At 37.7% G+C, this 15243-nt stretch overlaps 1 protein-coding gene across 2 annotated transcripts in view; it reads right to left on the reverse strand.

Annotated features, from left to right (window-relative positions):
* The window catches only part of NKAIN2 (sodium/potassium transporting ATPase interacting 2), a 555517-nt gene that overhangs the window by 366498 nt on the left and 173776 nt on the right, over positions 1-15243 (reverse strand). For both annotated transcript variants that reach the window (XM_069973668.1, XM_069973669.1), the window contains exon 2: positions 5838-5975. In XM_069973668.1, the coding sequence (XP_069829769.1) occupies positions 5838-5975 (138 nt within the window). The remainder of the gene's footprint in view (positions 1-5837; positions 5976-15243) is intronic.

Consider the following 15243-nt stretch of genomic DNA (forward strand, 5'->3'; position numbering starts at 1 on the left):
ACCTGCCATTGACTTCAGCACAACAAAGTGAAGGTTCTGGAGTGGCCATCTCAGTCTCCTGACCTCAATCTCATTCGGCCACTCTGGGGAAATCTCAAGCATGCTGTTCATGCAAGATAGCCCAGGAATTTACAGGAACTGGAGGCTTTTTGCCAAGAAGAATGGGCAGATTTACCATCTGACAAAATAAAGAGCCTCATCCAAAACTACCACATAAGACTGTCATGGATATTATCAACACATTAGGCTGTTATGGATATTAGAGGGGGCAATACATGGTATTAAGGACTAGGGTATGTAAACTTTTGATCAGGGTCATTTGGATGTTTTTGGTTGTCACTATGATTTAAAGAGGACCTATCACCCGGGCTGACGGCGCCGAGCCCGCCCGACCCCCTGGTGGAGGCCCGGATGCTTACATTTTCCTGCAAGTCCCACTCCTGGACCCAGTCCCGGGATGGAGATATCGCCGTGCGCTGTATGCTAATTACCTGAGATGAGTCCAATGCTCATAGAGAATAACTGGAGCAGTCATTCTCTATGGGCATCGGATTAATCTCTGCTGAGAGCATGCATGGCTTCCAACGGCGATATCTCTGTCCCGGGACCGGGTCCAGAAGCAGAACTTGCAGAAAAGGGTAAGTATCCAGGGCTCCACCGGAGGGGGATCGGGCGGGCTCGGCGCCGTCATCCCAGGTGACAGGTTCTTCAGTCCGACCACTACTTTTGGAGCAAAGTGATGGTTGGTAACCTAGACAATGAGCTGTGAACAATCAGAGAGAAAAAGCAGAGATATTAGGAGGAGGCAACTTTGCAAAATTAATGTACTATTCAAAGCATTTAACTTGATAGACCCTACAATTTTAACTATACATACTGTATATTACTGAGATTGGAATACCTCTTTAAGTAAATGTTGGTTTTCCCAATAACTGAAATATGTATCAGTAAATATTTTTGTTTGGTGAGGGGATTAACCCCTTAGTGCTGCAGCTAGTTTGAGCTTTCGTGACAAGATTAATTTTCAAAATCTGACCTGTCTTACTTAATGCAGTTATAGCGCTGTAATGCATTAATGTATGCCATTCTGATTGTTTATGACATATTTCACTTTATATTTGGTCACTATCTTGTGTGTTTTTTGTTAAAAACATCAAAATATCATGAAACATTGGAAAAATGATAATTATTTTTTCCTGTTTTTTTAAATATCAAACATATGCTATTATGCATGCGGTAAAAATAACACAACTATTGTATTCTCTGGGTTACTACAGTTATGTCGAGACCAAATTTGCATATTTTTTTTTTATTATTACCACTTTGACACAATAGAAACTATCTTCCTGAACAACAGGGTAAAAACTGTCGCCACATTGCAAAATCCATTGCGTTCTTATCTTTCGCACGACAGAGCTGGGTTTGGGCTAATTTTTTTGCGGGAAGATGTGTAGTTTTTTTTTTTATACCAAGTATTACATATATATGACGTTTTGATCTCTTTTATGACGTATTTTCGGAAGCGGATTTATAAAATACAGCAATTCTGGTGCTGTTTTTTCTATTTTTCTTTTACAGCTTGAGTCATGCAATATAATGAATAAAATAGTTTTATAGATTGGGTCGTTATGGACGTGGCGATTCCAAACATGTATAGGTTTTATGTTTTTTGGGTGGTTTCATGTAATGTTTTATTATGTGAAGGGGATATTATTGTGGGGACTGGGGGGGGGGGGTATTTTTTCTTTGTGTTTTGGTGCAAACATTGTTTTCACTTTTACACTAGTGTACTTTACTGTACACTAGTGTACACTAAGCAGTGATATTTTGATCACTGTTACAATACACTGCACTACTACGGCTGCCTGTCATCAACAAGCTACAGGCAATCTGCACAGCCATGCCTCTTGCATGGCTGTGTAGAGGCTTCACCCTGGCAATCTAGGATTGCCATGACAATGATCGGAGGCCTGGACCTCACCGCGGGACTTCCAATCAGGTGAGTATAATCCTGCACCTGACCAGAACCAATTACATGACAGCGGCATATAACAGTTTAAAACTTACCAGAGGCGTAAATTACTGTTGACAGCTGATCTCCTGCGGTACCAGCGCTCCTGCACCAGTACCATTTATTCTGTTCCCACCGTAAAAAGCCAAGGAGGACAGAATAAAGCCCAGTAGTGACCGTTGATACAGCCGATACCGCGGTCACTAAGGGGTTAAATATTTCAGGCAGCAACTGTATATTGATGTAATAATAATAATAACAACAATAGGATATAAAGAGGAGATTTTTTGAGCAATTTGGGGAAAAAAAACAGTGTACGTGTATATGCAACAATACTTTAAAAAGCTGGCATGAAGTAAAGACGAATGAAAAATAGAAGCTATTTTTATGACCATTGATATTTTTGATTTGTTCTGCAACCAGAGACCTTTAAATATATATACTGGTCACACATCTAGAAACCCGCCGTATGACATTTATTTAAGAAAGTAATCCTCTCTTACTGAAACCGCTGCTTATGGAACGCTCACAGTCATTTTTCATTGTGGGAAGCAGTAAACATGGAGTGCACACAGAGCAGACCCTGCAGTAGAGAAGCCATCAGTCGGTTCTTACAGCAGGAATTAAGGGGCAAAGCAGACTAATATGACAGACCAAGGACAATTTAAGAAAAACTGTCTTGTGCTCTTTTCGTACAAGGTGTTCCTGAAAATGCCAGATGTAAAAAGATTTCCACAGAGACTAATAAAAATGTTTCCTACTAAATATAACCAGAACACAAAGCCAGTGCCTCGAGCTAACAAACAGATGTGCAGTCTTTAACATTGCTTCAACCTAAATGTATCAAAAGCTCACTTGAATAAAAAAAAATAAAAATCCAAATCATCTTGATGACATTTGCTACGAAGAGGTCAAAAACACTCCTTACATTCCTTACTAAGCATTATATATAAGCAGAACCTATTAAAATGAAATGTAAGCCCGATGCTCAAAAAAATCAAAACCCTAGATAAAGTCAGCTGACCAGATGTCTGACACTGGGTGTGAGAATCAGCCAATCAGTGCCAGACTGGTTATGCTTCAACCCCACCTACTCATTACAAGCTGCAGGGGAGGCCAAAGGGGTAAGAAGATGCAAAGTAGGGGACACTGAATATAAGGGAAAGAAGATACACAGGCCAACTACAGAGGGGGGAAGTATAAAGTGTGGAGACAACCATCAAGGTACCACCTACATCAATCTGGGCACACTCATTTTGACCATGAAGGGCTACTGGACCCTGGAGATAGTAGCTGCAATAGTGTAAAGGATGTTCTTGTAATAGTGTCAATAATTGGAAAATGCCAATTTAAAAAAAACTGTCAATTAGTGTCGATCAATGTCAATTTCCGCCAGGGACAGCAGTGGACCTTGGTGGATCAGCGGCATAATATCAATTTTCTCCCAGGACAGCAGAGGATATTGGTAAATGAGAGGCATAAAATGACACTTTCTCCCAGGAGAGCAGTGGACATTGGCGAATGAGCGGTGTATACTTAACCTTTTCTCCATGGACATCTTAGGACGCCGTTGAATCAGCCCAATGGAGATGGATGGAGAATTGAATAGAGAAAAGCTCAGATTCATGAAGACACTGATTGTATTAAATAAAAGAGTGGCAAATTTTCCAACATCCTTAAGTTGAAGAAGATTTTCCCATTGTACTGTATTGTACTGTACTGTAAACAATATGGTGGAAATAATGTGTTTAAAAACTTTTATAAATCCGAGACTATGGCTTTTTCCAAGACATGCATACATATCAATAATAGTAAAATCCAGGCACTCACAGTTGAAAAATGCTTCTTTTATTTTAGTGAATAAAGCAGGTACATGAGAGGACGCATTTTGGCCTATAGCCTTCATCAGCCATAGGCCGAAACGCGTCCTCTCATGTACTTGCTTTAGTCACTTAAATAAAAGAAGCATTTTTCAACTGTGAGTGGATTTAACTATTATACTTACTGGGACCTTCTCCTACCACGAGCACCACTCATTGTCCGGAGTTCCGTCTTCTACCTTGCTACATGCATACATATCAACACCGGGTTATGGGTTTGACAAAGTGCAAGACACTACTTATGTGTGCATCTCTTGGGGTGTTTAAGCGGTCTCCAGCTTAGATGAACAGGGAAGGGGAATACCACTGATGGGGTATGGGAGTGACTGTCCCACTCTCGCTTTGGTCACTCTAAAAAAAACACACCCTAATGGTGCATTCACATGTCCCTCCAGGACTTCTGCTTAAAACCAGTGGATCAATATGCCAGTCAGTACAATGTAGAAGTTGGAAAATACACAGTTTCAGTGTTGAACTAGGTAGTTCCGCACTGAACTTTGTATTACCTGCCCGCCCCATAGTAATGAAAGGTGGCTGAAAAACAGCTGATAATTTAGGCAGCAGAAACCAGCAAAAAAAAGAAAAAAAACATCCACAGATGAATGCACTATAAATACATCCAAATTGACTATGGGCATTTGCTACAGGATATAATTTTTGGTATAAGGGGTAAAATTACTTGGTATGTTAAAAAATAAAATAAGATTACTTAAGGTGGGTCCCCTGGGGGTCCTGGTTCTTCCAGTCAGTTGTTTGGCAGTACTTCATATACTGAAACATGGTGCCTGGGTTCGGACCCGACCCACTTTGTAATCACAGATGTTATAGGTGGCGGAATGGTCTTTTCCGCTGATGTCTTTCGGCTGATGCTGTACACCTACCCTTTTTCTCTCCAGACCCATAATCTTTCCATGGGACCTGACACTGGCTTAACGGCACAGACACAGTTTTAATCTCCATTGATGGCCATGGGATGTCATTTGTGAAGGTGGATTCCATGTGGGATCTTCAATGTCATCATCATCGTTGTATTCTGGGACACACTTGTCCTCTACCAAGCTTTCTTCCTCGATCCCGTACTTCGAAAGTGACAGTTCTGTAAGCTAACATGTATGGCCGCCATGTTTAGTATATTTGGCTATAAATTCACTTTGCAAAATAAAGGGAATTGACAGTGTGATTCTGACTTCACCAGAAACACTTTGCTCATCTCTACTAACAACTTTTTCTATTTATGGTTTTATTTTTATTTCTATTTATGGATTTTTATGGATTTTTAGTATTTCCCTGATGAATTAAGCACAATAACAGAAACAAAAGGAAACACCATGGAGAAAAACTTCTTCTACTGTGCGGGATCTTCTGTGCATCATTTAATGTATATATCTGGATTTCATGTTGCCAATATATGATTTCTATTTTATTTTGGTGGTCCTCATATTGTAAGTGGAACCCAATAGGTGTATAAAAACTGACAATAGTAAAATCAGTCCTACTAATTATGGAATCTTGGTGATGCTCCGCTGTATACCTGACATACTTAACTTCTGATTTCTTTTGCATTTTGTGTTAGTGTTGAAGGAATATCAGAAGATACGAGTATAGGATCGCCATTATAATTGTGGGTGTCTTGTTGTGTTAGGCAGGGCACCCAGAGAGAAGGGTCTGTGTAGGGTCTAGTTACCCCTCTATAAAGAACTGTAAAAGGTTTGGTTTGGTCCTGAACCAAACTTTTTACAAAACTTGCAACACATCTCATTTCTGGAAGTTCAGTTTGCTTATATTTATTGATAACCTTTTATTGTGTGGGAATTTAACATTTATTTAGAAAGTTCCAGAGTACTTTCAGAGTTTAATGGAACTAGTTTGCAAGTTATTCTACTCATCATAATCCAACATTAGCAAAAAAGTTGAAATAACTATACTAGAAATGTACACATACTTACGCCTGTTATATAACGCGTCCTACACTGAATGGTTCCAAATAATCCAAGTATAACAATAATGATATGTACAAAATTTGCCAAAATAGGTGCCCACTGGTAGCCAAGGAAGTCAAATATTTGTCTCTCCAGAATGCAGGCCTATAAAAAAAAAAAAACAGACATGATAATCAAAGAAATTGAAATTTACATAAACAAATTACAAAAAATTATGAAATATAATAAAGTACAAGTCCAAGTGAAGAAAATGGTGACCAAACATGGTGGTCCCAATGGTCAAACCAACACCGATCAGCTGGCCATCTTCATAACATCTATAGGCTATGGTGACATAATTTTTTTCTGTTTCATTTATTATTTTTAAAATAACATGCAAAATTTTGAGTTCAGATTGCCATTTTTAGTTCAGATGGACTGATGGCCCTTTGGGTGTGTCTTTGTGTCATTGAATTTAATAGTAAAGATAGTGAAAAGACAGTGAAAAAAGAACTGTGTGTTAACAACTAAAAGATCTACGTCAGTTATTTTATGCACTGTGTCCATCATTCAATTTACTTCAATGCATTCCACTGAGGTCAATTACAATGTACAATTTGCTAGTGGTAAAGTTTTTAGTTGTAGACACAACTCTATAATAATTTATTTTTTATATATAACAATAAAATAATATATTATTTAATATTAATAAAATCCAAATTTATTTTAAAAAAATCTTACGAAGCTCACAATATTTTGGGAAAGTGTGTTTCACTGTGAAATGGGAAAAGTATTGGCTTGGGGTAAAAGTATAGTGTTATTGGGAAATGTCACTGTTTTATTTATGGTAGAAAAGTTCACAGGGACCTTTTTTAAAGGAGAATTACAGCTTTCTTTTAGACATTCAAATTGACCCCAAGTCACATTACTACCGTTGCGGTATCACAAACTAAAGGCTTCACTATGGAACTGTAGATGAAATAGGAAGCCACAAATTGCTAAAAATGATTAAAAGTCAAAAGTTTAGGTGGTTATCATACCCTCTTAAGTAAGTCATTACTTACTATTAGTAAATAACATTCTCCTAATATACTGTAACATTACTATACTCATACATACTGATGAAAAGTTACTACATTTCCAATTAAGTTCAATTTTCAGCAGTATGTTTTAGCGTTACACTGAACCACAGTCCTTCACCGAATGACACAGAAGCTTAGATGGTAAAAACTCAGCATTGTAATCTCAGTTATGGTCCAAACTCATTTACATAAGCTTCTAGTGTTACATACTATCACAAGAGAACTCCTCTATTCATTCTCCATCTCTTTAGTCTTCATGTACTTTAAAGTTATATATTTGATAACTACATTTTATAACTCTTACATAAGGAAATGTTTTGTGAGCAGTTAAAGCCAATTGCTTTTCAGCACTAAATCAGCGATGCATAGCAGTGAACGGGCTCCAAATGAGCAACTGCAGAATGTATATAGCTTTTTCCATTACAAGGCAAATATGACAATAATAATATTTTCACCTAGGCTCCATATCTCCTGAAATCGTCCCACTCAGAAAGTTATAGACACATTAAATCATCTACAAATCCCTATACTAGGACTTAGAGAGAAAAGGAGTGAAGATAAATGAGGTTCTGTCCTGCTGCCTATGTACATGTCACACACTTTTAATTAACGGTGTGTTAACCCCTTAAAAACCTTTGTTTTATTTGCAGCATGAGACTGTTAAGGGGCATGGAGAGAGCAACTTTTATATACTAAAGTTTTGTGTGACAAAAAAAAAAAACTTCTGATAATACTTAGAAAGTTTCTATATTTTTACTAATTTACTCAATCATATTAGCTTAATCAACAAATTGGAAATCCACTACTACAAAGTATACTTACCCACCAAACATGGGTGTTATTTTCCATTAAGACTTTATTAACACTGCATCACTACACACAAATGCATGGGATTAATCAAACAATAGTAACGATTGCTCAATGCCCAGATCCCAGTTCAATTTATAGGTTCTGCATAATGATCACAGTTGTAAGCCCTATAGGTATAGCGGCCCTGCAGCCATTGGGAATGGAAAGTGACAATAAGTACCCTGAACTTACTCCAAGAGTGTTTCACGTAAGATGCTTCCTCTAGAGGCATATGAACACTATTGTCAACATCCTATTTATGCTGGTCATAAATTAATGTAATTACACACCACTGGATCCTCGGTTCATGTCACGAGAAGCAACGGAGCAACATCATCACATTCGGGGCGCAGCTCAAACCCTTCACATAGGCCCAGAGAACAATATGCTTCTGGACATGCACAGAGTGGCATATTGAGGCTGCACGGATGCGATGACCACATCCACCTCTAGAGACGCGCCTCCAAGCAGCTAGATAAAAAGTAAAGGGTATGATTCCACCATTGCCCAATGGCCATTGGACCTCTACAGAACTCTATCTATTAAACATTATGCCTCCAAAGAATTTCAACAAGGTAAAGCATGTAGCTACATAATAGAGCCTACAATATCCAATAAAATGACTATATAGCCCCACAAATATTACTGCAAAAATAAACCACTATAAAGTACAGAAACATGTAAACAATGTAAAAATATTGATAAAGTGCAATATAACAACACATCTATTGTGCAAATACTGATCATAAAAATGTAATACAGCGCAAGAATATAGTGTAAGGTGCAAGGTTCGACGTCACTCGTACCGAGCGTGAGGAGTAGGCATGTACCTGTTTTATAATTGCTGTACAGTTAAGTTCAGGGTGCTGACTGTCACTTTCAATTTAAATGACCTAACAGCATGATATTGCTAGTTCAGTGCTTTAGATCGGCTCTGCTAGGCCTTCAATGACTGTCTGAAGGCCCTATTACACACACAGATGTACCTGACAGATATCTGACAGATCATTAAAGCCAAAGCCAAAAACAGACTATAAACAGGGAACAGGTCATCAAAGAAAGACTGAGATGTCTCCCTTTTTTTTATTTATTTCTGGCTTTTGTCTCAAAATTCTGTCAGATAATATGTATGTGTAATAGAGCCTTAATTGCACTGAGATGTCTTGATCGCACTGATCTCTATGAGTAATCAAATTATTGCTCATAGATATCTTTAATAATCCATCCAATAATAAAAAATGTTAATCCTTCCCCTTTTCCGATTTTTGAAATAAAAAGGTAAAAAAAAAATCTCTGATCTATACTGACAGCTGATCTCGACTCAGGACCGTGTCAGGACCATGATGTAAAAAAAAAAAAAAAAGTATTGTTTGAAATATGGGCGGTAGTGTTTCTTTTACTCATTTGCAGACTTAAGGCTCTATTCCACGGGCAGACTGAGAGGAGCAAACAAGCGCTATTAGTGCTATTACACGTGGTAGCAGCAAGCGGGTGAGTCCGGGGGGAGTCGCGGGGAGCTGCGGGGGGGGGGGGGGGGCGCCCGGGTGATCGCTAGATCGTCCGGGCAGCCCATAGCATACAGCAGCGGTCTGCTGCCACCGCTCCTATTCCACGGAGCGACGGCAGCAAATCGTTGCTGTATGAGTCGTCTGTCTTTCAACATGTTTGAAAGTCATACAACGCAACGATCTGCCGACATGAATGATGTTGTCTGATCATTGCCTTCTATTCCACGGGACGATTATCATCCATACCGGCCAATATCGACCGAATACAGGCGATGATCATTCCGTGGAATAGGGCCTTTAGTAGTGGAAGCTGTCTGATAGGCGGCAACCATTACTAAACTGGAGCTGAGTGTTAGATCCTAAAGCGGCTAACCCTATCCCCCGTATTATCACCCCAGCACCTGATGCTACAAGGCTTCGGCTGTTTCTGTTCTGGAGCGGTAGCAGGTTGGTAATATTAGACTGGGAATTATACTGGGGTATTAATTCGTATTACTGCTGCTGATTGGTTTTATACCTGGAAATGGGGACAGTAAGCAGCAATCTACACAGATCCATGCCACCAATAGAGTTAAATGGCAACAATACATATCTCCTTCTTTACAGACTGGGTAGAAGGAATACAATGTATGGCTACGTCCCAGCCTAAGTGGGGCCAAGACTGTATGGTCACGGACACGCTTAGGAATTGAAGATTTCACTTTGAGCAGATAGGAGTCTTGTCTCTTGTATGGTAAGAAGCTTGTGCTATACAATGTTGCTTGCTGGACAGCTCAAGGAGGTAAAAAGTGATAACTAGATCTTCACCCAACACGTGGATTGTTAAACTAACAAGTTTTCGGCAAGTTTCGCTACTAGTTTAACAATTCAGAGATACGGTACCTGTTAATGGACCCTGATTAGATGCAGATTTAAAGCAATAACAAAGGTTAAAGCAGTATCCTTAGTTCAAAGACAAAACTTCTTAAAAAGAAGGCAAATCCTTCAACATTTAACCACCAGGAAATGAAATGTTCTTGTAAAACTAAAATAAATTGCCACCATGAATATCTTAGCCACTGGACCAGAATCAATTATAAATACACTGAACTAAAAGATTACAAAGTCACCGGCAGTCACAGAACCTACTGTGGTCTAAACAGAGCTGGTAACTAAAAGCTTCACAGACCACCAGGCACTGAATGGACCTTGAATGCTGCTATACTATATACTGAAATTTACCAATAAACATAATTTTTTTCATTGCCAGGAACTACCTGGTTAATATTGATGTGAATAGATATTGTCTCATTGTAAGGGTCCATTTACACAGAAAGATTATCTGACAGATTATCTGTCAAAGATTTGAAGGCAAAGCCAGAAACAGACTGTAAACAGAGATCAGGTCATAAAGGAAAGCCTGAGATATTTCCTCTTTTCAAATCCATTCCTGGCTTTGGCTTCAAATCTTTAGCAGATAATCTATCAGGTAATCTTTCTGTGTAAATGGACCCTAAGAATGGGAGATGAAACAGGGACTGCTGAAGACAAGGGATTTTTAAGGCTATGTTCACACACAGTAGTATAGAAGTAAAAAATATGACTGGAAAATAAGGATAAAATAAGTATAAAATACTGCCGTTTTTCTTATCTAATAAGGCACATTAAAGTCTATGGAAAAATGTCTTTCTGTGCACAAATTGTAAAAATGATTTTTTTTTTAAGAGTATGTGCACAGACTTTTACTTTTATTTTACAATGCGTGAACAAAGTCTTATAGCACCATAGTACAGCACAACCATTGTGAACAGCTATTTTTTACCACTACTATATAGGAACTACATATTATAGTACTACTACTTGGCAAACATATACTCTATAGTGAACTCTTCTACACAGCATGTTTAATATTAACCATTTCCCCTCCACAATGTACAGCTATGTCACAGAGTGTGCTGGCTCCTATCTGGAGCTGTAATCTGCTGTCAATGTCAAATTATCTCCATTTTTCAAACAAGAAAATATAAACTAAAAGTAAACTAAAATATATATCTCAAATCTTACAAAACAGAGAGTAAAAAGTGATATCTAACTCAAAAGGTTACCAATCCGAACAACAGAACAAAAATAAGCCCTCTCAATGTTCCGAAGGTAGAAAAAGGAAAAAAGTTTTAGGAGTCATAGTGATTTCCAGATTTTTTTATTTTTCAAAAACAGTAAAACAGAACAAAAAGTGTCTAATTTGGTATTGCTGACATTATACTGACTTACAGCATAATGGTAATGTGTCAGTTCTACTGTCCAGTAAATAAATAAATAAAAAAAAAAAAAAAAAAAAAAAATGACTGTGCAAATAGATTTTTGAAATTTTTTTTTAGCAAAAAAATTAAAATAAAAATGGATATGTGGATATGCCATTAAAAGTATTTCACTAGAAAATCCTTTTAAATAGGGCAGACATTATAATGCGCTCTATTTTGAATGGGATTTGCATAAAACAATATTTTTAACATTTGCGTGATGACTCAAATAAAATACTGAATTACACATTTTACTATATATTTGAAGAAGTAATATACTTTAATATTTATAGAATTACTCAAATAATGGATTACGAACAGCTAGCTTTACAATAATGTATTTACTTTACCTTCATACAAAATACATAGATATAGAAAAGGTGACAATCACCTGATCTGCTAAATCCTTCTCTTCCCGATCCCCTGCTGCCATAGCTGCCGCTTTGGGTATATTTAGAAGACGGAGTGCCATGAATAATATATTCAGCATCATTCATGAATCAAGCTGTAGTGTTCTATCATTGTTTGCTGTGATCACTGAGCTTATAAATACAGGAGTTTGTAATTTGTTCTTCTCAATTTTGCTATCATTACAGAAATAAACTTGGTATTAAATATTCTCACACTGTGCAAATAAGCAGCATTGTTGTCAGTAAAATATTAACAAACATAATCACCAGCTCATTCTCACTCCATATACTTAGACTCTGTTTTCTGATTTATTTAAACCAGAATTTTATCTTTTCAAAACTATTAACCCCTTTTTGCATCATGACAGTCCAGCCAATTTAAATTTTTGTGCTTTCATTTTTTTTCTCTTCGTGTTTAAAACGCCATAGCGCTTGCATTTTTTTTACCTACTGACCCATATGAGCTCATATTCTTTGTGACACCATAAGGTAAAACTTACATGATATCTATGTTCCTCAAATCAGTACAATTACGATAGGCAATTTATATAACTTTTATTTTATTTGACTCCTTTCAAAAAATGGACACAGGCTTCACAGCTCCCACAGACAACCACCCACAATGTACCCATGTTTAGCGAACGTTGAAACGAATCAGAAGGAATTTAAGGAAAACATAGCAAATTGACAGCATGATTCACAGCAAATCTAGAATCATTATATTTCCTCCACTCGTCTCTAATTGATTTTTTTTTTATGTATTTCTAACTATAATTTGTAATCCCCCTATGGTACTTCAATGAGCAGTACACTGATTGTTAATAGAGATCAATGCAGTACATATGTAATGCATTGGTCTCTGCAATCAGTGCTTGATAACCAAGGTCTGTTGAAGCCAATAATAAAGCACTAATTCTATTTCATTGATTCTAATGGAGCCGCATTACAGAAGAGTAGGGGTTTCCTCTCACTGGGAGCGGGCCGGCCCGCCTCCAGTGCTTCAGCTCTGGTTGGTGACCGGCAATAGACCGGCGCAGTACGCGGGAAGCAGGCCATGGTTCAAAAATAGGACAACAGCACCATCTTCCCCGCTCCGGTGCCATTCCATTGATATGCCACACTTAAAGCGAATGTACCTCATGGTTTATTCGCTTTAAAGGAATCGTCTGAGCTAAAAAAAAAAAAAAAAAAACAGCCTTCAGAGTTCTAAACTAAATAACAATGTAAACAAAATAAACTGTACTGTACCAGTGATGAGTACAACTTGAGTCATAGGCTGCATCCCTGTTTTCCCAGACTTTCCCAGCACACCCATTATTCATACAGCCGATTCAGAGGTATCAGCTACTGTAATGTCCTAAAAGCAGCCCAACAGCTGGCTGTTAAATGTTGTGTGAACATAGTCAAACAGTGTAATTAAAATTGTAATAAAAATTGATCAAAAAGTCGCATCTACCCAAGGTACCAAAAGAAATTACAGATCATAGTGCAAAAAAATTACACTTCACACAACACCATAGGCCAAAAAATAAATGCGTTATTAGGCTATGTTCAAACTTCGGTTAACAGCGTCTGCTGCATATCAATGGGTGCTGTGAAACTGCCGGCTGCCGGGCTGCATTCAGTACGTTCCTGCAGCCGATCTTAGCAAACTATTTGATCAAACAGAGTATATCAGGTTAAGGTGTCCTCAGAGACATGGTCCTACTCTAGTATTCTTACACTAGCAATGGCCTCTCCTGGGCTAAATAAGCCTACAACTGGGCAGATAGAAATCTCTACTTATAACACTTGAAAGACATGGGTGGAGTGCAATGAATTATGCATAGAGCATAATGAACACAGAAATCCTGCTTCTTCTGCAATGAGGGAGGAGCTAGGAAAACAGCTTTTTTAGTACAGAAGGAAACTCCTTTGCTAAATAAAACCTATTACAGAGTTTCTTAAAATCGCTTGTACTATTGATTTTTCAGACTTGACTATTTGTTTTCAGAAAAATGACATTAAAATGACAGTTACTCTTTAAGTACAGACAAAAAAACAGAAAGTGCAACAGCAACCCACAGGAGCAAGTGCTTAATGTATATCCTGTCCCTGGCATACACACAATAAAAACCTGCTTCACAGATATTTAAAAAATTAGGATCTTAGCAAAATGACCAGAATGTACCATGTCACCGTGTTAAGGTGCACTCCACCCATGTCTCACAAGTGTTATAAAAAGAGATCTCCTATCTGGCCAGTTGTAGGCTTATTTATCCCAGGAGAGTCCATTGCTAGTGTGAAAATGCAAGAGTAGGACCATGTCTCTGAGGACAAATTAATGTGGTGACATGGTACACTCTGTCTGGTCAAAAAGGTTGCTAAGATACTTTTAGGATATTTTTAAAATATCTGTGGAACAGGTTTTTATTGTTTGTATGCTGGGGGGAGAGTATATATGATTAGCACTTACACCTGTAGGTTGCTGTTGCACTTTTTGTTGCAGATATTTATCACTAACAATGTGTCACAAAAAAATGATCTCAGAATTATTTGAAAAGGTAAAATCGTCACAAAATTATTAGCACATAATGTGACACAAGTCAGGTTTATTGAAGCCAATATTAGCCTGATCCTTGAGGAGTTAAACTGTAGGTCACCTTCTGTTGACACATTCCCTTTAAGTCCAAATATGTAGAGTGACACCATTAATCCGTATTAAATTATTTAGTTTAATGTCTGTAATCTTGAAATTCTAAAGAGGACTGTGATTATGGCAGTTAGCATTGTGTGCTACTGAAAGCAGTGGGACAATAATACCTTGGAGGGAGTCCACATCTCAAACAGTGTGAAATCACATAGATATTTTAATTACAGTTGAGTGACAACAATTAACTGAAATACTATATGAAGAAATATGATGAGTACACCCCAGGACATCATCATCCAAAAAAAAATTGCAATTAGAACTTTCAAAGCCAAGTGATGATTGCTTACAGAATTGTAAACATGGAAGCCGCAGGGGTTTCTTTCCTTTTGCTGAAGATGATAACAAGAAGAACCAATGTAGTATGTATCCAGCATGCAATTAAACAATGGGTATTGTTCATAAACATTCAATATAAGTAAATGTACATACTTAAATACTGTCAGATTTAAATAAACACTCCAGGAAAAAGTGATGCACTGGGACAGAGTTTGTCAGAAGTGTCTAGAGATTGTAATCAAATGCTGAAACTTGTGCAGCTGGGGTTTTTAATGCATACAGGGCTGCTTCAGTGTGATCAGCCCTGCACACAAGAATGTGTCAGGAACTGAGGATA

Source organism: Dendropsophus ebraccatus, chromosome 6 (genome assembly GCF_027789765.1).
Source record: "Dendropsophus ebraccatus isolate aDenEbr1 chromosome 6, aDenEbr1.pat, whole genome shotgun sequence".
Taxonomy (NCBI): domain Eukaryota; kingdom Metazoa; phylum Chordata; class Amphibia; order Anura; family Hylidae; genus Dendropsophus; species Dendropsophus ebraccatus.